Source organism: Leptidea sinapis, chromosome 15, assembly GCF_905404315.1.
Source record: "Leptidea sinapis chromosome 15, ilLepSina1.1, whole genome shotgun sequence".
NCBI lineage: Eukaryota > Metazoa > Arthropoda > Insecta > Lepidoptera > Pieridae > Leptidea > Leptidea sinapis.
Window position 1 is genome coordinate 3,048,202 of NC_066279.1, and position 26,646 is coordinate 3,074,847.

Sequence of the window (26,646 nt, forward strand, 5' to 3'; positions counted from 1 at the left end):
AAAGAACATATTGTGATAGGAACTAAATATGTCATAATGATAAAATAAAATATTACGATTTTTTTCCAGATAACGATGACTATTTATTGAATAAACATTTATTTTCATTGAATACAAAAAATTGCGAATTTATTTCAAATCGTGACTACTTAATTCGTTTAATCAGTGACTTCGGTAATAGTTATATTCGATGTTGCCTCTGAGGACGGTATTACTGTGACAAGGCGACGCGTCGCCACGGCATGCGTCACCACGCCAGAAATCGGTTTTACGTGCGGCTATAGATGTTTCACCTCAAAAAAAATGTTTAAAATGTAAAGAAGAGTATTTTGAAAAGCAATAAAAATAATATTTTGGTTATAACGTTGTTTTTTTTAAGTTAAGCAAAACTTTTAGAGTGACCTACGTATTTGCGATAAAAAAATTAGGTAGCTGACAGATGTTGACACGGTTATATACGGATATTACAGTTACTTATACATAGTGTCATGTCCTACGGAATTATATTATGGTGTAGAGCCGGTAAATATTGACAACATATTTGTGCTGCAGAAAAGGGCAATTCGAGCAGTATATAAAATGCGTTCAAGGGATTCATTGACAGAAAAGTTTAGTTACATTAATATTATGTCAGTACACTGCCAGTACATATACGAGAACCTCCTGTACGCTCATAAACATATTGACACACTTTTTACACAGATTATCTTGCCCCAAGGTAAGCATATATAGCCTGTGTTATGGGTTACAAGACAATGATATATTTAATACAATATACTTACTTAAACATACATAAATTCATATAACCATACACATAAACTTACATAAATACATTTAAACATCCATGACTCGGAAACAAACATCGATATTCATCATATAAATGCTTGCTCCTACCGGGATTCGAACCCGGGACCTCTAGCTTAGTAGGTAGGATCTCTAACCACTCGGCTATACAGGTCGTCTATATCAGCCAATTTAAAAAGAATAGTCTTGTACATAATGTCAAAACTCGAAATAAACATAAACTCGCAATTCCATCTGCTAGGCTCCGTAAAATTGCTAAATCTTTTAAAGTGGATTGTGTTATATTTTATAATAAACTCCCAAATTATATTAAAATATTAGGTATCAATTAAAAAATTTAAATGTATCGTAAAAAATAAATTAACTTCTAAGGCCTATTATAATGTGAAATATTATTTGAATGATAAAGATATTTGTAATAAATGTTTCTAAATTTATTGTTAATGAATATCGTTATACTCATTTGAATGCCTACTTGCACTAAATAACTTACAAAGTTTTACAGTGAATAAAGATTATTTGAATTTGAATTTGTTACATTAATATTGAAAAAACACTTTGCATCCTGCCCATCCTAACTTATAGTGTTTTCATTATTATAACACTAGAAATAAGGGATTGCTTGTAACTAATTCTAGTAGGCTTCATAAGATACATAATAGCTTTAAGCGTAAATGTATACACTTCTACAATAAAGTCCCAGCCACTGTTCAGGCATTATCTATAAATAAATTTAAATGTTTTATAAAAACATGGCTCTGTCGTAAATCCTTATTACTCCACTGCTGAATATCTAAATGATCGGACAGCCTGGGACTAGATTGTGATTATTTTATAGCGATAGAAATGACTGTACAATATTGTATATTTTTATTGAAAAGAGCGCAAAAAAATAGAATGCTGGGAGCGTTTCTTGCGCCGCTTCTTCTCTCTCAGAGCGCCATTTGTATCCGAAGCGGTAGTAGTATCTAGTAGTATAAGAAATGACATCAAAAAGAATTCTAAAGGATTCAATTTTGAGAAAATAAATGCCTTTTATGCCTTTTAGTGCACAGACATGGTCTCTAACCCGAAAATCGGAAGTCCAAACTCCAGATATATCAGCGAGCTATGGAGCGCAGTATCCTGAGGGGCAAGCTAACTGAACTCCAGACCTAGCAAAGCTGATGTGGGAGTAAATCACCAGGCTAAGTGGAACTGGGCTGGGCATATGTGAAGGATGCACGCAGACCGTTGAGCGCAGTTCGTTACGCATTGGGTGTCTAAGGACGGACAAAGACGTCGAGGCAAACCCCGAAAACGATGGCGTGACGATCTGGATGTCTAAAATAAAACCTGGTCGGAGCTGGAACAGCACCGAGATTAATCAAAGTCAAAGTTTTTATTTGCATAAACATGTTAGATTGATGTTACATAAATATTATAAAGTACATGTTTGCCACATTTATGATGTGCAAATTTTATAAAATACATTTCTAAATCATTAGTAACAATAATATCAATTTAACAAAAGATTAGTACCAGTATTATATAGTATATAGACAAGTTTCTAGTTGAAAATATTCGTCTAATGATATAAGCAGTTTTTACTAAGGTATATTTTCAATTTAGATGAGAAATTCCTATTTGACGATACCTCTCTTATTATTTTTATGCACATACAAAAACAGTTTCTCTGAAATAATGTAGTTCTACAGCAAGGTACTTGTAGTTTGGTGGGGTCCCTGGATGGGAAAAGAGAAGCGTTTTCCTGTTTATTGAATTCGCAAATTTTTTTTCGAACAAACATACAGCACTCGAATATGTATAATTCAACAATTGTTAATAAGTTATATATTTATATATACATACGGAGTGGAGTAGCTGGCCTTTGCCCAGCAGAGGGATCCGATAGGCTATTAAAAAAACCTTTGCACGAATAATATTAATAGATATATTCCGGGTATGAATGTAGGTACAAATAACAAATAAATGCCTGGAAGAGCAAGGAAAATAACTGTTTACAAATAATGCAGAGGGAACAGAATGCGGAAGCAATTGGCTAGGGAATCTCTCAAGACTCTCAACTTATATAATTTTTAATTACTAACAGCAATCTATCACGCACAATAAAAATAGAGAAGAAAACATTACCTTCCTAAAAATAAACAATATAATCACTAAATAAGTATCGTGTACGGTGTACCGGAAATATTATCAATGACTTCTCAAGAAAGAGGATGTAAATACTAGAAGCGACAGCTGATAACAATGAATACTTAATTATAAAAGAAGTAAATAACCCCAATCTATGGTACATCCCTTAACTCATAAGATATCTTTTTTATTTTATTTATTAAGGTTCACCAGTGGTTATTACAATATTACAGTAATAATTATACTATGTTAGATTAAGGATTGGTTTCCGCTGCGCTCCAACTAGATACCGCAGGCGTAGTCTAAGTGCGGCAACTAATACTACGCCCAAGAGGGCGTACTCGAGCCAGTCTCAAACGATGTGTGACGTTACGTGTCACATGTTCTGTTAAACTTTGGTAATAATTGAAACTAAAATGCCGGGTTGTGGAGAAAACTTTGTAAATATAATACTACAAGAAATAAGAAAGGCACTGGGATTGCATATCATCAGTAGTTATTTTGTATTTTATTAATTTCAATGTAAAATAATACGAAGCGTATGTTACAATATTTGAAAGATACCATTGTGTGTCAAGATGCCACGCAAACAAGCATCTAACACTTGCTGTAATAAAACAGCTATTGTTCTTGGGATGTGCGATGTTACAAAGATTTTATTGCATTATCACTCATAAGTAAACCACGGCCCTTTTAACAAACATCTGTTTAGTATAGGTGTCACCGACAGCCTGCTGTGCAGAGCCTGTATGGAGGCAGAAGAGACGGCCGCACACATCATTCTGGAGTGTAGGAGTGGGGCCACTTACCGGGCCAAACACTTGGGGCCACCGAGGATTCTCCCCGAGGTCATGGGTGACATCAGAGGTTTGATTAACTACCTTGAAGAGCTGGGATGGCAAGATTAGCCGCCCACCTCACCACGCAAAATAGGCCCGCCATAGTCGTCGAGTTGGGGATAGTAGCCCGTGATAACCTATTACCTACCTCATAAGGTGAATACTGTATACGAAAATATGTGTGAAATACTTTTAAATAAAAAGAACAATCTATGATCTAACGAAATGAAAGAAAACCAAAATCGACCCCCCAAGTCACGCCTAAAGAAGTTTTACATCAAAAATAATCACGCCGCAGACTACGCGGTAAAAATTAGTTAACTTGAAGACTTCGTATTTCCTGTTTATTTAATTCGAGTTTTATTAATAAGGAAACTGTGTAATACTTTGAGTATCATTTATCCTTCTTGGAACGAATATTTCCATGGTGATAACAGTATCACTTCTGATAATAGGTATAATATACAACACAATTATTATAAAAACAAGATGACCCCATCTTGTTTTTATATTAATTACTAGCTGACCCGACAGAGGTTGTTCTGTATATAATAAATGAAATAATGTTTTTATATGAATTTGTCAATAATATATCATAACATCAAAAATTACTTCGTGAAATATGCACCCTGCTGTCGTAATAAAATTGTTTCACAGCAGAACTGTCAAACCGTGCGTCAATAAATTCTCTCATACAAATTATGTATGGACACATCAAAGGAAAAACAAATTTGTTGTTTTTATTTAATTTAGCAGCATTTTTCCTATTTATTCACATTTTAAACCTTCTCTGGACTTCGACAAATAATTCAATACCAAAATTAGCCAAATCGGTCCAGCCGTTCTCGAGTTGTAGCGAGACTAACGAACAGCAATTCATTTTTATATATATAGATTATTGTTTACAATCAAAGAGGATGTAAATACTACGTAATAAGACTGCCTACGTTAAATATTGAAATTAAGTTTAGTATGACACGTACTGTGATTTGACATAAGTTCGAAATAGTAATAATTACAGTATCGCGATGGAGGACGAAGTATAATCCGGCTGAGTTTGAAAGCGAACAGTTTCAAATCAAATCACTTATCAAAATTTAGATTTTACAACATGACTACAAAGGCGATGTATTTGATTTGGAGCCAATTCTGTCCGCATTTTTATCAGCAAAGTAACTTAAATTTTTCAATAGTTCAATTAAATTAGCCCCATAAACGCTTTTTGGACTGAAAAAGAAGCACTAATAGAAGAATGGAAGAATAATTATCTGCTTTGACTCAGAAATATAGTGAAAAGCATTCCGAACCGTAACTGTGGTAACAGTAGTAGTGGCAATACAAAATAAGTACTAAAATATGTAAAAATTATATGTTAATTAATTTAGTAAGCCTAGTGTTTTAAGGTTTTTTACGATATTTCTAGAAACACTGTGCGCTAAGTATTTAAAGTTAAATAGCTTTTTGAATCTGGTATTATTTCCTTTAAAAGAAGCTATTTATCGATAGGTTGCGCCCTACCCTAAGCCCGTCCGCGATCTTTCACTTTAGGACGGTCCGACACGTTTGAAGTCACCGCTAGAAGCGAACAGGCAACATCGCTTGTGTTCTATCCGACAAACGACCAGCATCCTTGAACTTGAAGCACGCGGTGTGGCAACATCGCATTTTGATGTGCAAAGATTCAAGTTCATTGAATCATTGAGTGTTGGCCCAGTGACCTCGTGACCCGATTGTACAATGTACAGCATGTTAATATTTGCTCAAAATTAAAAGTCTACTTTTTGACGTAACTAGTGCACCGTTTTTTTTCATGTTTTGTATATCGTCATCAAATGTTACAACAAGTATGTGGCTACATTTAATTCCTATGAATATGTATTGTACATCTATATGTATTGTACATCTATATGTGTTGTACATCTATATGTACAATACATATTGTATTTTATGACGTAGCACATTCGAAATTGTTCAAATTAAACATTATTTAGACTAATGTCTATATAATGTTTAATTTGAACATATCTATTATTATGTCTTCACTACAATCTTCTTTTCATAAAGCTAGCTCAAATAATTAAGAAGGTATTGAGGTTTTTCTTACCGACCATGCTTTGCGGTACACTGGATACCATATATTTTAATTTATTTTCGCAAAATACTTCAAACGGGAATATTACATTGATTATTTGGTAAAAATTAACATTGTTTTGAAATTTTCGGGGTGAGCAAATCATGCTTATTCTTATTCTCAGCAGAATATTTCGTAATAGTAATTGTACTGCAATTATCGGAAATTAACACAAGTTTTCGTAATAACATGTAATATTAATTAATTTTCCTTAATAAGTAGGTACAAATACCTGTAAAGTGATACGGGGTTCTTCCCTGTGTGAGCCTGTGTCTACACCACTTGAATATTAATCAGAGTTAAACTGTTTACTACAACGTGACTTGGTTATATTGACTGTTAAAATTAGCTAATGATTAAACATTAATATTGTGATAATAAAAATAATGTTACGATGAATTATGGTCGCTCAGAGGGCAATTGGAGGGGGTTAGGCTCGGAGCATCCCTGCGATATCGAATCAGAAAAGAGGAAATCCTTAGGAGAACCAAAGTTAGTGACATAGCCCAGTTGGTAGCGAAACTGAAGTACCGGAAGACGTAGTGTTGGTAGGTCCCCCACAAAATGGACCGATGATCTGGTCAAGATTGTCGGAATAGGTTGAATAAGGGCAGCGCAGGATCAATCGTCTTGGATATCTTTGGGGAAGGCCTATGTCCAGCAGTGAACATCTTCCGGCTGAAATGAAAAAAAAACAACCGCCTTCAAAAACACCCTACTCCAAAACAATAGATATAATGTGCACTAAAAAGTATGAAAATAATTGGGTATTTTTATACAATCTAAATTATTAATCTTATTCTAGTTACGATCATTGTTATTTTTGGGATCCGGATTGGGTAGAAAGGTGTACGCGCTATTTTTGAAGGTACCCATGTCGTATCGTCCCGGAAACACCTTTGATGGTTTAATAAGAGTAAGAGAGGACTACGACGCAAGGAACCCAATGTCTCGGGTGGTGGTTTTTTGCGTAAAAAGTCATCGTTCTAAATAAGTCTGAATTACTTACCTAGCAACCGCCTGTCCTCCCGGCCAATAGAAGGCCCAGTAAGGGTCCACGAAGGGTGAATTCTCCGCAGGTGATGACCACAGAGGCGACGCAGAGGTGATTAGTCGCAGTGCTAGCTCCGGAGTGAGGTGATTTCGAGTGACAACGGTGTGCTTCATGAACAGTGCTCTAAATTCATTCAACATCTGTAACTATAAGACAAATAATAAACCTTTACGATTAAAACACCTACAGTGATGTGTTAGATATAGATTTTTGAGAGCATGTTGGTGGAGGTGCATAATTAGAATCTTACCGTGAATTTAATGAGGAGAATTACAAAAATGCCCTAGTTTTTATACCTATTGAGCAAGCTTAACATGGTAATGAGAACAACGTGTGAAATAAGGTTTAACAAGATAAGAAAAAGATAATGAATATGTTAAACTACTCAAAATATAAGAATAAATATTAGAAAGGTATCATAAAGCTCGGTCCATGCAGTCTTGTTTAGAAACGAACGTTTCGGACCACATCAGTCGTCTAGTCCCGATCTTAATCCGCTGGAATATTATTTATGGTCAGTTTCAGAGAGTACGGCTTTCTCTAAACGCCATGATAATTTGGAGTCCCTAAAACAATCCGTACGAATGGCAGTAAAGAATTTTCCCATGGAAAGAGTGCGTGCTTCTATTGATAACTGGCCTCAACGTTTAAAGGACTGTATTGCAGCCAATGGAGAACACTTCGAATAAGCATTTTCATATTTTTTAAATTGTTTTATATTTATGTTTTAAACTTACACACTGTAAAAGTAATAAATGTTATTTGCAATACAAATATTTTTTTCTTTGTTTCAATATTTATGGCAACACTAGCTATTTAACTTACACCTATATATATATTTATTTCATTTACTTATTTTTTTTATTTTTATGGAATAGGAGGACAAACGAGCGTACGGGTCACCTGGTGTTAAGTGATCACCGCCGCCCACAATCTCTTGCAACACCAGAGGAATCACAGGAGCGTTGACGGCCTTCGGTGCCGGAAATCCAGTCTAGTCAGGCTTCATCATTGTGAAAAAAAACTTTTTCACGGTCATCGTCATCTAGATATTTCTTTGTTTCTTCTTCTCTTTTTAAGTTATGAGTAGGTATAACACTATAACATCAATGATACAACGACCATATCTCTTCCACTAATATTCTTTAATTTCATAATACTGTAGTATCTTTGTTTTGTTATAAAATAAATTCAGTTTTTACTGATTCCTATTTAAACTTAAATTCTATAGCACCAACTCAATCATAGTGTGTGCTTCACATAACAGTTCCATTAAACAGACGAAGTCTTCATCAAGTTTTTGTATACCCAATTTGAAATACCACGTGCGTATGACCATTTAAAATTGAATAAATAATACAAAATGTTTTCTCTGAAACTATAAGAACTATAGTGTTGAAACTTAGTACATAGATGTATTCTGTGAACCGCATTAAGATTTTAGCAGAAAAATAAAAAAAAACATAAATTTTAGGGGTTTCCCCATACTTAGAACTGAAACTCATAATTTTTTTTTATCAAACCGATGTATGGACAGGTCTTCAAAAATGATATTGAGGTTTGTAATATACTTTTTTACTAAACGTAATACACTGGCCTGCAAAAGTAAGTATCACACTTTTCAAATTAATTTTTTTTCTTAACTATAGAAGGTAGAGATTTAAGATTAAAAACGTTTTGTTGCAAATTTTATAGGCTTTAATTTTTAGAAACTAAAATTATACATTAGTAACATTTTTAACTTAAAAAAGATAAAACAATGAAAATAGACATTTTTAGTTTAGTGTAAAAAAATTCAACTAAAATGTATTACATGTTATTTAATTTTTAATAACTGGTATTGCCTCCTCGAGCTCTGATTACAGGTTCGAGCCGGTTTGGCATACTGAACACTAGGTTTCGGAGCCGATGTTGGGGAATATTCTCCCATTCTTCTACCAGGGCCTGCTTTAGTGCCCTGAGGGTAGTAGGTGGTGGTCTGCGATTTCTGACTAGCCTCCCAAGCTCATCCCAGGCGTGCTCAATCGGGTTCTGATCAGGACTTCTTGATGGCCAAGCCATCACGCTGATACCGACCTCCTGAATATACTCTTGTACGATATGAGCCGTGTGTGGCCGGGCATTATCATGCATCAGCATCGATCCATCACCCATATTTGCTAAATACGGCCCTGCATACTCATTGAGAATCTCTTGAGCATATATTTGCCCAGTGAGGGTGTCATTTTCTATGGCTACTAGCTCTGTGCGACCTTCTGAATATATGCCAGCCCATACATGTACACTGCCTCCATCGTATTGGACTCTTTCTGAGATGCAGGCTTGAAGGTATCGCTCACCAGGTCGCCTGTAAACACTTCGCCTTCCATCAGAAGTGTAAAGGGAGAATCGAGACTCATCTGCAAACAAAATTCTTGACCATTCTTCTTCATCCCACTGCATGTGTTCACGGGCGAATCGCAGTCTCGCTACTCGATGCTGTCTCTCGAGTTTTGGGCCACTCGCTGGTCTTCGGGGTTTCAAATTTGCTTCAGCAAGTCTTCTTCTCACTGTACTGTCACTAATGTAGTCCCTCCGGGTGTAAAGTAGCTGTTGCTGGACTTCAACTGCATTTTGGTGGCGATTTCTTAACACAGTGGAAATAATATAACGATCTTCTCGGGCACTGGTACACCTGGGTCTCCCATTACAAGGTCTCCTCAGATGGTGTCCAGTCTCTTCGTACCTTCGCATTACCTTCTGGACCGTTCGTACCGTCACACCCACCATTCTTGCAGTGCGACGCATACTGATGCCTAGTTCCAGAAAAGCCATGATCCTAGCACATTCTTCAACTGAAAGAGGCATGATAAATAAATGTTATGTGCTTTTTAGCATACATTTTTAAAACAAGACCCATCGATCTTGAAAAAAAATTAAAACAGAAAGAAAAATGTGAATGGTAAAATTGTAATTCGGAAACGTCCACTTTGAAAAAGGAATGGTTTTGTTTTTGAAGTTTTTTTTCAGCCAATTCTTAAAAGAAGGTTACCGACTATAAAGTTTTTATGTACAAAATTAAATTCTCTTTAGAGCCCTTTTTATTTCGAAAGTATATCTTGTGAACTTAAAACGTTATCCCAATTTTAAAAGTGTGATACTTACTTTTGAAGGCCAGTGTAGTTTGCGCGGTCAAAAGTGGTAAAATGTGTCCTTCCCCAGTAACTTGTAAAATAAGAGAATGATAAAACTAAATAAATAAATGCTATACATTACCATGCAAACTTCCACCGAAAATGGTTTGAACGAAATCTAGTTAGCAGTATTTTTAATAAGTCATAAATCGTAAACCTACAAGAACTTTTATATTATGTTACTTGCTGCTACGGAACCCTTCATGTGAGAGTGAGACTCGCACTTGGCCACTTTTTATAAGAAGCTGCTTGAAAATCTAAGGAACGTGAACGAACGCCACATATTACAAATGGTGAGGATGTAATGATGTAATATCCCAATTCAGCGCCGGGAATCAGAGCAAACAGCTCTTCGGAACACTCTCCGTGTCGAATGCGTTTTTCTTTTTTTTAGATTAGGAAAATACATTTATTGAACCTCTTCTATGCTGGTAGCTGCAAAAACAATTATTCATACAACGATATCACGCTTCTGCAAAATGATCACTTCTACAGCACTTATACAATCTTTTACAATATAAATTTTTATTATTACAAAACACCAGAGTCTTGGTATGGTATGGTATAGGCCAGGGGCTCCTGTTTCCGCAATTAGACCACTAGCATGGGTCCATTTTGCGTGCAGTAATGGCCAGTTACTCCAACCAGCCCAGCTCCTCCCAGAAGTTCAGAGCATTCCTGGGGTGTTCGCAGACTTCCTGGAGCGACCTCGTATTGGTTAAGGTTTTGCCCGTTGATTGGCCACCCCCGCACATTCCAGGATTACGTGAGCGACCGTTTCATCTTCGGCCAGACAGCCTCTGCACTTAGGACTGTCCGTTACGCCGATTGTGAAAAGGTGTTTGTTTAGTGATGTGTGACCCGTTAGGGTGCCCACCATTATACGGATGTCATGTCTGTTGAGGCTGATAAGTCTACGTGTCAGTTTGGACGACAGTGCAGGTATCGCCTCCTTTGACTGTCTACAGCTTGAGACATTTATCCATCGGGTGCTGTGTAGGTTGTTGGTGAGAGAGCGTATCCTTGATTCTTTGCAGAGTTACCCGGTTATAACCACCAGACACCAGAGTCTTAATCTTAGATCATTTATTCGTCTAGCTAGACTATGCTGTAATAGCTGGATAGGCTAACCTGTATTTTGAGCAATTCACGCACACTAACACCAAGTATCATACAAATCGCGAGTGTAAGACGCAGCTTGTCACGCACACTAAACTAATATTGCTGGCATGTTTTTATCGGTTTTTTAACACCAAGAGACTCTACCTAAACGTATAAATAGTCTAAGAGTTTAATCTAGATCCTCTCCACTCCTACGAATGTTTTTAGATAAACTTAGAACGCGAACCAACGAATCATCACTTTTGAAGAAATTTACCTTAATAACTTAAAGGCCGGCAACCTGTGATTCTAGTGTTGCAAGAGAGTGTAGTGATCACTTCCACCTGGTGACACATCTGCTTGTCTGTCCTGCTTTTCTATAAAAAAAAAAGTGTGTGTACTTATGTATGCACGCAAGAAGTTACATTTCTTTGGCGTTGCATTGCAAAAATCCTTAAAATATTTATTCCTCCTGCTATTCTAAATTTGTAGTAAGAACAATATTGTAAAAATCTTGCAAAGATGGCCTTTACAATTAATTATTAAATAACGAATACGGCTGTAAGGGTTTCAACCCTTTGCTTGTTCTAATAATGGACGAAGAAACCAAAATTAAAATAACGAATGTCACAAACGTGAGAAAATAAGTTCTTAAAGTTTCACTCTCATCATTTAATCATAACGCGCCTAAAGAAGTATAACTTCAAAAACAAATTCAAAAAAAGTACAGCTTACAAAAATTTCCCCACAGATTTTACCCGAGGGTCCTCCACTGTCTTTCGCTAGACAGACCAATTGAGCGACACTGTAACTAGCGTATTGATTGAAATCTGAGGCTAAAAACCTCCTCTATGCTGGAAGCTGCAACAATAACAATAGTTGTTCTAACAAACCAGGCGTTAATTGCCGATGCCAGATTTATAGCTGAAAGGCGCGAGCTCCATGCGTATTTGCTTTCATATCAATTTATTAATTACTAAAACATTTTATCAAAATAGTGGGTATCTCGTACAATGACGCTGTTATGTGTACCAACTCGAGATGTCGCCTCACTGCGACGCGGAGAGGCGGCCCCTGATAACGTTTCAATGAACGTTTGTTATCAGATGATACAGAACCTACTGCGGAATAACCAGATATTTGGTCCTGCTGACTATCTCATGTTACAAAGAGGAAATTGTCGAAACTAACACCTAAACAGTGGTTCCAACAGGAAAACCATTTACCATAACATTACGAGTAAGGTTTTTGTAATAATGGCACGTCTAATGTTTAGATATACTTACCTCATATAAAAGAAATGATTTTTAATCATCTTATTGTAATAAAATATATGAAGTAGGAGTTTTATCAACTGCAGACTTTTTTTATGGAAAAGAAGGACAAACGAGCGTACGCCCGAACGCCCAGATTCTCTTGTAACACCAGAGAAATCACAGGAGCGTTGCCGGCGTTTAAGGAAGGTGTACACGCTTTTTTTGAAGGTATGACATGTAACCTATGTCGTATCGTCCCGGAAACACCGCATTGTGGTACGTGGCAGAAATTTCCATGAAAACCCCACTGTGCAGGACCGCAACACACTCAGATGGTGGGGATGATATTCTTATCTATGGCGGACACGCCATAGATCGAATTCCACCTTCGCTCTGTCGAGCGAAGGTGGAATTCGATGGCAGGACTCAGGTAAAACAGCTGTTCGGAAGACTCCCCGTGATAAATGCGGCAGAAGACACACAATGAAGCGACATCATTACGCAACGCCAGCACTACTAGCGTCGCGACGTGGGTTTATATTACTACAAAGGGCCTAGGAGATTTTTTTAACTGTCTTTAATTTTATAGATTTTGAAGCGAAGCTTTTATGCGGATAATACAATTCCACTATGGATATTATAATATAACGGTAGATTGTCAATCGACTTTATTTCTTACAATTTAACAGCCTGATCTTAGTGACATATTTAAGTAAGTTTTGTAAAATTACTGTTGAAATTGTAGTGAACAAAGGCGGATTCGATTCTGGGCATCTGTTACTCACCGGCCGCTGCCGCGGCACGCTACACTCGGCTCGTGCGTTGTGACAAACAGTGTAAATTTATTTTTGGGACCTACTAGCGAACAATATCCTATTCACCTAGATAACAATTAGTTGATTACACTCATGTATAACTAAAACTAATAACTAGGAAAATTGTCAAAATATCATTCCCTTATAATAAAAAATAAAATAAATATAATATAAATGAAGTCGATTGATAATCTACCGTGTAATTATAATATCACTAGTGAAATTGTAATATCACGGGTTTGACAATGTCTCTTCGACACATACATAAAAGATAACCTCGAAATAACTCAACAGTGACGTGAATTCTACTTAAAGGTTTACATCAAGACATCATTTACATCAAGGAGATGAAGCAGTAGTCGAATTTTCGTTGTCCTCCATGTTAAGTCACAATATTCCTGTAATTTTGCTAGGAAATAAATAATACTAGGACCACATAGGATTAAAATTTTAGTATAAGGCATCCTTGAAACTTACACACAAAATATAATGCTTGTAGTTGTAGGTAGATATCTACTGCAAAGATATGGTATACGGCGCCACGGTATGGATTTGGTACTTAGTAAAAACTATCTAACCCGACAAACGTCGATTTGCCATATAAATTATTTTTAGAGTTAGGCCGTTTCTTGGACATTGCAACATTACTTTATCTTTCTAAAATAAAAGATTTTTTCTAAAATAAACGTAGCCTAAGTTACTCCTTATTACATTAGCTACCTGCCAATCAAAGTCGCGACAAAATCGGTCTAGCCATTTCGGAGATTAGCCGGAACAAACGTCTAGACAGACAAAATTTAAAAAAAAAAATAATTTGGTGTATGTACATGTATTCATATCCATGTAGTAAAAAACGGTTATTTCAACATTACAGACACTCCAATTTTATTTATATGTATAGATTATGATGAAAAATAAGGTGTAGTTGACAGTACAAAAATAAGTAGGTACCTATTTTTATAAGCTAGAAGTTATAGAACGACCTTTAGGTCACAGATAATATGACCACAGTTCATAAAAATTAAGATATTATAACCTTAGATCTATTATCCGTCTAGATAGACTGTGACAGCTGGGAAAAATTAAAAGTTAACCTCTATTTTGAGCAATGCATGCACACTAACACAAAGTGCTTTACAAATCGCAAATGTAAGACATAGCTTGTCATGCGCACAAAAGTATTAAACCTGGCCTATTTTCATCGGTTGTCTAGCAGCAAAAGGCTCTACCTAGACGTATAATTATCTAAGGATTTAATATCTAATATATAAAATTCTCGTGTCATGGTGTTAAACTTTGAACTCCTCCGAAATGGCTTGACCGATTCTCATGAAATTTTGAGTGCATATTGGGTAGGTCTGAGAATCGGACAACATCTATTTTTCATCCCCCTAAATGTTAAGGGTGGTCCACAAGATTTTTTTTTAAATAGGTTTGATTATGAGTCAGCTTTAAAAAATACATACAACTTTAAATTTTTACCTATCTACGATCAACAGTTACTTTTGTATCGTGATTTTAATATCGGCAATACAACGTTTGCTGGGTCAGCTAGTATTATATATAGTGAAGAAATCATCGTTAATTACGAATTTTGTGTTCTACCATTTATCCCCCATTCTGAATCCAATTTCAACCAGTTTGATGTTGTAAAAATAACAAGATTAAGAACTTTCACCATTCCAACTGGCGCCGTCTCGTGCCCGCAGTCCAACGACATTCTTAAAAAAGATTAAATTTTTTCCGCATCACATATACTTTAAGTTCAATTAATTTTAATGTTCTTTGGGCGGTCATAATTCGTCTATTTTTAAACGAACTTTTAACCGTAGCAAGTAGCAACAAAAATCACATCTCTAGATAATTTTATCTATCACGTGCGCACGCCTACCTCGTCAACCAATCAAGTCGCTCGGTTTCGTTACGTCAATGTGACGCAATGCAATCTGGAATATTTTTTTCCTTATCAATTTGCATTTAATAAGAATGCTTGGTTATTCCAAATGTATTTTTAGGAAGTTTTTTTCCTCAAGCGATCTATTTTAATCATGGTTTTAAGCTCAGATAATTTATACGCCTCTAGACGTATTCTCTCATAGACTCTATCTGTAGAGTCTCTTGCTGTAAGAGAACCGATAAAAACAGGCCAGGAATATTAGTTTTGTGTGCGTGAGCTACGTCTTACACTCGCGATTTGTATGACATTTTGTGCTAGTGTGCGTGCATTGGACAAAATAGAGGTTATAATAATAATAAATTATTTATTTCGACCAACAAAGGATCATAATGTGTTAGTAACAATGTAACTTAAAGCCTAGTGTTAGTACAAGATATCTTAAAGTCTAAACCTTCCTAGTTCCTAATCTAGGACAGGACCGACTTGTCAGCAGATGTATCAAACAGCAATGGTTCAGGTACTGACAATCGAACCTGTGAGAAAATGCCCTCAGAATACCATTGGGGCTAGCCCGGACCCTACGCAACAGGGACATACACCGCTAACGCATAGTCGTGTAAAAACAATCTACGTGTGCCTCAGCAAAAATCCCCGACGCGCTGCGACCCACAGACTGCTCGTGTAAAATGAAGTGCAGTAAGCTTTGAAGAGTGTAATTTTTACTGGCACGGTACAGCGAGCAAATCGGATGATCATATTCGCCCTAACAGACAATGCCCTGCGCTCCCTCTCGATATCTGCATCATCCTTCAGGTCAAAGGTAACCACATGCCCTAGGTATTTCAATTTATCCACTCTCTTCAGTGGTGCCCCATACAATTTGACTGTCGGAATAAGGGATGGGAGTGGTTTCCCCTTCGCCTGAAAGATCATGCACTCGCTCTTTTTTACGTTATAGATCAGACCATGACTGGTCGGCATAGTTTTCACATATCCCCATCAGTTTCCTCAAGCCACAGACAGAAGCACTCAACAGCACCATGTCATCTGCGTATCTGATATTATTTAAACAGACTCCGTCAATATGACAACCGACACGTGTGCTGCTGAGATCGCCTATCAGTCCTAAATAAGTCCTAAAGTTTAGTTTAAGGTTAGTTCTAAATTATTATTTTTTTGTTTTCACAGCTGTTATAGTGTATCTACCAGTGGGAGGCTCCTTTGCACAGTATGCCGGCTAGATTATGGGTACCACAACATTGCCTATTTCTGCCGTGAAGCAGTAATGTGTAAGCATTACTGTGTTTCGGTCCGAAGGGCGCCGTAACTAGTGGAATTACTGGGCAAATAAGACTTAACATCTTATGTCTCAAGGTGACGAGCGCAGTTGTAGTGCCGCTCAGAATTCTTGGGTATTTCAATACCTGAGCGGAACTGCATTGTAATGGATAGGGCGTATCAATTACCATCAGCTGAACGTCCTGCTCATCTCGACCCTTATTTTCATGAAAAAAAATGTAGAGTCTAGACGTATAAATCATCTAAGGTTTAAAGTTATTTTTATATTTATAACTCAATAGCGACCTTGGATGATTTAGAAAACAGGGACTCCGAATAAGACCATTAACATTCGTGGCCAATGAATGGTTGTGGTTCAATGACCCGACTCTAAACTAATTAGTATTCATAGCACTCGGAAAAATTTGTATTTCGTAATAATGCTACAATGTAGTAAAGATTTTATAATACTTCATTTCATTGAATTTGTGGTATCTGTATGAATTTCAAAAAAATAACACATTCGTTTACGCGCCTCCTACACTACTACAACGTAGCGTGCCCTAAAAAAAAGAAGTTTATTCGAAACCCCGCCATTTTTCTTCGATATTTTTATTGTTTTGTTTACAAAAAATGAGCGATTCAAGTTTTGACAGCACACCGCCAGATATTTGAAAACGCTGCAAAAGAACATAATATTCAAGTGAATTTTAATAATTGCACTATACAAAATGTAAAATAATTATTTCATTAATACTTAGTTTATTTGTATATAATCAGTAATGGACGGTATAAGGTTACTACTAGGACCGGCTGTTTTAATGCTAGCAGTAAGCTAACTGTTTCAGAATCTTTAAGAGTATTCATATTCTGGGTGTAGTGTAGATTAAATCTTGTATACAACTGTTGATAATTAGGTATTAAAACACTCATGTGATAAATCCACATTCGTGTTTTAATACCCCCTATTACACAACAGTTGCATAAATAACTATTACCTTACTTCTGCAAACAGTAAAACCATACTAAGAAATGTCATAGTTTTAATGTATTCGGACAGGCTGTGTGTATCAATGGTAATTATCAATAATCGATTGTTGATACACAATACGCATGCGTAGTATGTTAATTGAAGTGAACGTGAACGTAACAACTAACGCACATACATAATAAAATAATAATTAACAAGGCAATAAGTAGACCTTCGTGTTACTGTGACAGGAAATTAATTTGTTTCAATTTATACTGTAACTGATATAAAACTTTATTTAAATGATAAAATAACTTAAGGCAAGAAATATATAAAAAAAAAACTAGCGGACCCGACAGACGTTGTCAATTGTCATGTAAACACCTCTTAAATTTGAAAAATTGGTCCAGCCGTTAGAAGAAGTTCACTTACATACACATGGGCAGGAGAATTATATATTATATGGACTGAGAATATAAAATATTCTCAAATTCACTGGAACACACAAAAAATCATCAAAATCGGTCCAGCCGTTCAGGAGGTAGTTCAGTGACAAACACACGCACAGAATAAAATTATATAGGAAGTTTGCATGGTAATGTAGCATGTACATCATATATTTTTATCATTCTCTTATTTTAAAAGTTACAGACAGGGGGTGGACACATTTTACGATTTTGAAAGTGTGTCTTGCGCAAAATATTTAGTTAATAAAATAATGATATTAGATACCTCAATAGCATTTTTAAAGGCCTATCCATACAATTGAAACTCACGTATGGGTTTGATGAAAAATATTTTTTGAGTTTCAGTGCTAAGTTTGGGGAACCCCCAAAATTTATTGTTTTTTTTTTCTATTTTTGTGTGAAATGTTATTGCGGTTCACAGAATACATCTACTTACCAAGTTTCAACAGTAATTTAATTTCTTAAATAGCCTTGGGGTTATCGCTCCATTCCCAAGGCGCGCTATCGTTTAGAAAGTCACATTTTATGCTATAGTAACCTTTAACATACTAACATGTTTTATTAATTCCTTCGAATCTCGCAACACATTTTATACACTTTCCGTAATCCTGTTTATTTATTTATTAGAAAACAAACAGCTTGAGGGTTCCACTTGAGTATAAACAAAGTAGGAGCGAATATAATTCCTAAATAAAGATTTGATATACAATTAAACATTAGGCAAAAAAATAAACAAAAATTTATTATTTAAACATTGATCGGGCCGGTCCTAGTTACCATTAACCATTATAGGACCGGCCCGAGTAACCATTTTTACCATTTTTACCAATGCATGGTAGAGATGCAGTACGCGGGTGACCATTGATCGGGCCGGTCCTAGTTACCATTAACCATTCGTCTATAACCATTACAGGACCGGTCCGAGTAACCATTGAAATCCGCGTACTCACAAATAGAACCATTAATTATAGTTATTTAACAAGTGTAATAGATTAATTTAGTATCTTAAGTAAATAAATACTTTTACCATAAAACCAATATATATATATCTACCCCTAAATGCACCCCTTTTCATGGTTCACAAATGAAACAAAATATTAGTTCTACGAACAGGGATAAAGAATGTATCTATAGAACTTGTATAATGTTTTGGACAGTTAAGTTTAATGTTACTTAAAATACGATTGGAATCAACTAATATTGTGTACTATTAGGAAAAGGAAATCTTGAATTCTGTATTCTCTACGCTCTAAAGATAAATAGATAAAAGAACAGCATAAAGCAGTCCTACACCCACGTTACAGCAGCCGTGAATGATGGCACGTATTGTCCAAATACTTTCCGTCGAACAGACATGCTAAGACACACGTACACCCGTGTGTAACTTTCTCAATTCTATAAATATTTGCGGAGTAATTCCGCACGTAACGCAGAAATACGCATATCTATAAAATAATAATAATATATTGCCAAAACTAACCTTAAGCAATTTTCTCCCATACCACGTCTATCAAGAACTTATAACTCCATCTGTGGTGAAGTAGATATTTTTAAAGATTCTTTACCTGCTTTTAAAAAAAATATTACGAGATTGTTAGGCGCCAAAATATGATTGATATTCTTCTTGTTCTTTCTTTCTTTTCCTTCTTTTCAAATTTGTATCTTGATTTTATAATTTTTGCTTTATTTTATATAATTGTTTTCTTCGTGTCACGGAAGCAAAGACTGTGCATGTTGTGACACCTTAATTTGTTGTACATTCAACTCATTATTTGTTAATATTTGATATATTTTAAGCGTATTAGAATGTAACAACTACTGGTTGTCCTATAAATAAATAAATATTGACGACCTGTATAGCCGAGTGGTTAGCGATCGTACCTACTAAGCTAGAGGTCCCGGGTTCGAATCCCGGTAGGTATTTATACGATGAATATGGATGTTTGTTTCCGAGTCATGGATGTTTAAATGTATTTATGTATGTTTATATGAATTTATGTATGTTTAAGTAAGTATATTGTATTAAATATATCGTTGTCTTGTAACCCATAACACAGGCTATAAATGCTTAACTTGGGGCAAGATAATTTGTGTAAAAAAGTGTGTCAATATTATAAAATGAAGATGAAGATTTATAAAGATATCTTGTTTATAATGTGCAAATGAGCCAGCACTATCACAATTGGTGAGTGACGCATGAGTGACGCTTGCAGAATCAATAAAAATTTACAGATTACAGTTTTGTTGTAAGCATCCACGTGTAGAAGGCAAGTTCTCCACAGTCCTGAGCAAATTGTTTAGATTTGAAAGGGGCTACATCTTAATCCAATTTACCATTATACAATTTTTGGGTTTGAACAGGTTATCAACTAGATACTGTAGATTTTTTTATGGAATAGGAGGACAAACGAGTGCACCTAAGTGATCACCGCCGCCCACAATCTCTTGCAACACCAGAGGAATCACAGGAGCGTTTACGGCCTTTAAGGAAGGTGTACGCGCTTTTTTTGAAGGTACCCATCTCGTATCGTCCCGGAAACACCGCACAAGGAAGCTCATTCCACAGCTTTGTAGTACGTGGAAGAAAGCTCCTTGAAAACCGCACTGTGGAGGACCGCCACACATCCAGATGGTGAGGATGATATCCTAACTTGTGGCGTGTCGTGCGAAGGTGGAATTCGGCGGCAGGAATCAGCTTAAACAGCTCTTCGGAACACTCCCCGTGATAAATGCGGTAGAAGACACACAATGAAGCGACCTCTCTACGCAACCCCAAGTGATCCAGCCGTTCACAGAGCACTGGGACCCTGGGTAGATGGAGCCACAACCCAAAAGTTGAACAAACATGTTATGCGGCATTTGAACGATTAGTTGATAATCATAAGGTATAAGAGCGCTGGTATCCCGAGAGACACGGGTTCAAATCCCGCATTTATTAGGTGGAATCTACCCTTGAGCAAACTAAGTACGCCTATTCGAAGGCGTTTGGTAAAATAATAGTTGCACGGTAGGATAGTAAGGAAGGTACCCATGTTGACACCGTGACACACAATGATATTTAAAAGTACTATAATATCATTGGTGACATAGGTGAGCCCGGCTAGTTAGACAGTGGAAAAATCGTGTGTTGTGTGACGAGACAAAAAAAAACAGGGTACTTAGGTATGTTTATTTTTCTTCACGCACTTCAAATTAATATTTCATCTAAATGTCATATAAAACAACTCTCGAGAAGTTTAATAAATCTTAATTATCTGTCCATCTTGATTGCTTTTTGATTAAATTAGTAAAAGAAAGGGTTATTTATGTTATTATAATATACCTATTCCTAATTCCGTTTCCTCTATTCATAATTCATGTGACTATTTCATAACTCATCTAGTTACTTCCAAGTTTACATGATTCAGAGAAAAAAATTCTGGACATTGTAATCGTTCTTAATTATACGACCACAACTGTGTATGAATGGCTGAGAAAGTAAGCAAAGAATATGGGAGACACATTATGAAACTCAAATCCTGTTAGAGTTCTCGATAAGACTGGTTTCCACGTGTCTATACGTCATTGAAATGTACGTCGGATCGGGTCGGCTGTTGCGTTCGTTTGTAAAACCGGTATCTCGTGCGCCACGAGACATTCCCCGCACTATATTACCACTTAATAGTTATGACGCTCTCAAATTCTACACAATGCTGACAACATTAAGCATAATGTGCATGTTAGTTTCCCGATTGAGGACACAAATGAACGGTTCTGTTTTTATGCATCAAAGACCGCGATCTTATCTGTCTTCTCTTATCTATAAGGCCTTTTTTCAGTTTAATTACAAGGCAAATGAGACTTGACATCTTATGTCTCAAGGTGACGAGCGCAATTGTAGTGCTGCTCAGGATTTTTTTTCACTAATCCTGAGCGGCACTGCATTGTAATGGACAGGGCGTAACAATTACCGTCAGCTTCGCTCGTTCGTTTGCACGAGCAGGTGTTCGCTCGTCTCGTCCCTTGTCATAAAACAAACATGCGAACTCTAGAGCCTTTAAGTAAAACTAATCAAACAACTAACCGTCCTGTAATTTACTTGCTGAGTCTTCTGTCCATCAGCGTATCTACTACAAGTTCAGACAGATTACTACGGTTCATCAATCATTATTTTCTTTCAAAACCCAAAGGTAAAGGTAAAAGGCATAGGGAGTTGAATAATTTGAATTTTTAACGTTGAAATTCGTATGAAAACACTTAGCACTTCTTTTTCACTTAGCACCTCTTTCATATTCAAAAGTCGAACTATGGCTTGGATACTTCCAACCTGCTGTATTGCTATCAAACAGCACTACACCATTTATCATCAATTTGTCGGCAGATATCAGCAGTATCCAACCAAACTCAGATATACCAATTAAAAGAAATAAGTAAATACATATTCTATCTGTAATTTATATTTTTGACTTTATTTTTTGACTTCAATTTATATTTTTGACTTTATTTTAATTACATATTTTATACTGTGTCTGTACTATGGATCAAGGGTCTGAAATAAAGTATTATTATTATATTCAATACGTGTGTTCAACGCAGCATGACCTACATGTCAGTGTCATACATGGAGTTTCACAAACAAAAATATAAGAGCGCTAGAAACCTATCAACACAGAACGGAAAGAAGTTAACATTAAAATTAAAGATAAAATTAGCCAATAGGAAAATGAACGAATATCACAGATGTAAAATAGCGAATACAACAAATTAAACGGACATAGGCAGGACACGTGAAGAATTGAGACAGAACAATAGACTAAAGAAGTGACAGAATGGTGCCCAAGATATAAAACGAAAAATAGACAGCATCGATGATGGGAAGATGATATTAAAAAAGTGGCAGGAGCGACTTGTATGAGGAAAGCAAGGAATAGATCTTTGTGCAGAACACTTGGAAAGGCCTATGCTGGAAAGCAAGACAGTCAAGAAACCGGTGTCTAATATGTAAATTATGACATACTTTTAGTTATCAAAAAAATTATAATACTTAGTAGAATCAAGATAGATAAAGTCTATAGATTGTTAGCTATCATTATTATCAGCGGTCTCTAATGAAGCACGTGTTCAACATATTAATCACAATATTATATATTTTGAATAGACAATCTATATATAGGAATATTGTATCTGTACGGAAATAATGTCGTGTGCAATTCTGGATCTTTAATCTTATCAAGCTAATGTAGAATTTAATGTAAATATTATACAGCGTAGAATGGAAACAATTAATTTTGATTGTCGTTAAAATATCTAATCTGCTGCTTCTTTTACTGATCGTATCAAATTGTGTATTTCGTAAAATTTGATAAGCTGTGTAATTTATAAATAAAACATAATATTATCTTTGCCTCATACTATTGATATAGGTCGTGGCATATATCTTAATATATATAAATCTCGTGTCACAATGTTTGTCCTCAATGGACTCCTAAACTAATGAAGGGATTATCATGGGGATTACTTCATGGAGTGCAGTTTGGTCAAACTTGAGAGATAGGATAGTTATTATTTCGATTTGGAAGCCATAATTATTTTTATTTCCAATATTTGTTTTGTATGGGCATATTTTCTATGAGAGAATTTAGTGACACACGGTTTGACAGTTCCGCTGTGAAACAATTTCATTATAACAACAGGGAGCATATTTACGAAATAGTTTTTGATGTTTTGAAATATAAAACAGTTGTTTTTTTATTATCTACAGAACAACGTCTGTCGGGTCAGCTTGTAATATTATAAAGTCAACTTATATCTATTTTGAATAATTTCCACATAATATCTTGATTTATTTACTGTGTGTGTTCATGTTTCTAACGTAACTATGATGTTCATATGCCTTAGCTTATTTTGTTTTTTTTTTAATTAATATTTGTTTGTAGTTTTAAGTTGTTTCCTTTTTCTTTTATAATAACTATTACACTTTAAATTTAAATAATATTATGTATTGCGATGTCCTTTTGTACACGATAAAACTCGAATGAGTATGTACCTACGTACAACATTTTTTATATTTTTATGTAATTAGAACTTAATAATAAATAAAATAACTGAACTCAATAATTATTGTTGTACCTATATTAATTTAAGTCATTGAGTATTTAACGTTTAATTATTTTTGTTGCATCACTTTTCATAGAATTATAATTAAAATCATTTCTAAAACGATGAACCTGTAAATCTTAATTTAATAAAACGGCAATGACTTTCTCGCCACTTCTTTCCATTACAGTTCAATCATTTCCGAAGTTGGGGTAAATGATAAAAAGTCGGTCATGGTAAAAACATCTGTCAAAAATGTTATTATAACTTTTAAAATACAAAAAAAAATATGGAAATGTATATATTTCTTTTTAACAATCATAAGTTTAACCCTTAACCACAGAACAGGTTAAAGACATTTAAACTGTTATGGGAGTCCAAACACAATTGACTTAGTTTGACACGACACAATAAATTCGCAAAGTTTCCTCTAAATCTTTATTTTTTGATAGATATTTCTACGGAAAAACCAATTTCATTAGCTAGTTATTTAACATTATTCAATGATCTATCTAATTTGTTTCGGTTCAGCGAAAGTTAATTTAATTTAAACTTCGCGCGTTTAAATTGCACAACGAGAATGCTATTTGCATAACATTATGTTATCATATCACCTTTATTTGATATCGAGTTGGCGCCTGAGATAAGGTAATCATGTTGAAATGATAGTTGGAATACAGATATTATAGTTACTCGAGTATCTGAGCGTGGTGAATCCTTTTTGATTGTATATGACTTGCATAAAAATAGTTACGATGCGGTTTGATGATTTTTATTTTAAATGAAGCCGAAATATGTAAGTCGAATCAGGCACATTATAAATCTGTGAATGTTTTGTGATAGCTTTGGAGTCATTATGTAGCTCTACCAAATATTTATAATCAGGGTCTACGTCTCAAGGTGACGAGCACAATTGTAGAGCCGCTCATAATTTTTGGGTTTTTCAAGAATCCTGAGCGGCACTGAATTATAATGGGCAGGGAGTATCAATTACCATCAGCTGAACACTTCACTACGTCGGGGACGAGATCCCCTATTTTCATAAAAAAAAATCACATGTTATAACTTGAACTGTTTCATAGACATCAGGTATAATCGAATTCCACGCGAACTTTGTAGGAGGATTTCGTAATATTCAAAATTTCAAGACTTTTTTTTATACTACTGAAGAACTAACAATTGGGTCAGGTTCACTTTTATACAGGCTTATTAGCAGCTGGCGTTGAATAAATTAATTATTTAAAGATGATCTGTAGGAGTAGCGCGGGACCACTGAGCCGAGGATGTGAAAAGAGTTTGCCCAGCAATTTATGAACAAAAAAAAATATTTTGGGTTAAAGTATAGAATTGCCGATTTGTGCTGAAAAATAGAAATTCACTTTTTAATTAATTTAACGTATTTATTTAATCAAAATAACTATTATTATTATCAATGCTGCCATCTAATAGGAAGATCATTTATGCCTTTGCGATAGAACTGTGGTGATCTAGATTCTACAAACTGTGTGAAAGCATTTTTTACTGCTTCCTGAGAAGAAAAGTTTTTATCATGTGGACAATTGTCCAAATCATGAAATAAATGGTAGTCCGTTGGAAAAAGTCTGTCGAATACGGAGGACAACGAATGGTTTCTAATTGCAGTTCCTGTAGTGTTAAGACTGTTTCACGTGCTGTATGAGGACTCGCGTTATCATAGAGCAATAATAGTCATGAGACGGGGCTATTTCACTGCTAGTTTTGCTATCAAACGGATAAGGTTGATGAACGCTAGAGCTCCGTCCAGATGGTGAGGATGGAAAAAGCAAAGGAATAGCCATGTATACTGTAATGTAATGGTAATAAGAAGTGGTGAATTTGTAAAAAAAATATCGGATTTTTTATTGAAATATGTACCTATTCTCTGATATTAACCATCTTAATTTTCATGGGTTTGTGTTTCTTTTTGAAGTGAGCTGGAAATAGCAGTTTTGGTGTTAATAATCATTTTTAGTGCTTATTTAAAAACCAATACCTAATTGCGAACTCTAATATCGAACACTACAACATAGGAAATGACACAATTTACATAATTTTTGTGAAATTTAAGTAACGGCATTGCGGATGCGGTGTCGCCGCCATCTTGACAACGTGGCAGATGACAACACTACACGGATCACGTTACGTGTTGTCTGTACCTCGGTTCACAAGTCATAATTCTACGCTTTGTATGATGACATTGTGAATATTTGTTGCAACGTATCCAAGGTAATACCTCGTTAGTTTCATCATCCTTAAAAGTAAAACTTTTTTTAATGACGCCTTTTTTGAAAGTATTTGAGGAAAATCTCGGGCCAAGTTAGCTTGAAATTGAAATTTAGTTTAGTGTGAAACATTTGACATAAGTTTGAAATAGTAGTAATAACAGTATCGCGATTGGCCACAAGGTATAATCCGGCTAAGTTTGAAAGCACACAGATGCTTAAAACGTAGTGGATTTCGGATCTCCTTTTTTTTACAAGATTATAGCCGTCATCTGTCAATCTGTCACGCTTGCATGCAATCGAGTGAAGCTCTTTTTTCTTAGAGAGTTTCGCTAGACTGGCAATAATGCTGTTCTTGCTTCTGTGCTAAGAAACTGCTATCGCACTGCATCGCACTGGACGCCTGTCGA

At 35.5% G+C, this 26,646-nt stretch overlaps 1 protein-coding gene across 2 annotated transcripts in view; it reads right to left on the minus strand.

Moving 5' to 3' along the window:
• Positions 1–26,646, minus strand: part of LOC126968430 (electron transfer flavoprotein beta subunit lysine methyltransferase-like) — a 46,186-nt gene that overhangs the window by 9,970 nt on the left and 9,570 nt on the right. Inside the window, exons 1-2 of one of the 2 annotated variants that reach the window (XM_050813463.1) lie at positions 11,988–12,112; positions 6,920–7,110 (exon numbers count right to left, since the gene is read on the minus strand). In XM_050813463.1, coding sequence (XP_050669420.1) covers positions 6,920–7,104 — 185 coding nt within the window. In that variant the 5' untranslated portion in view covers positions 7,105–7,110; positions 11,988–12,112. Of the gene's footprint in view, positions 1–6,919; positions 7,111–11,987; positions 12,113–26,646 lie in introns of those variants that run through there. The other variant, XM_050813462.1, reaches the window with a different exon arrangement.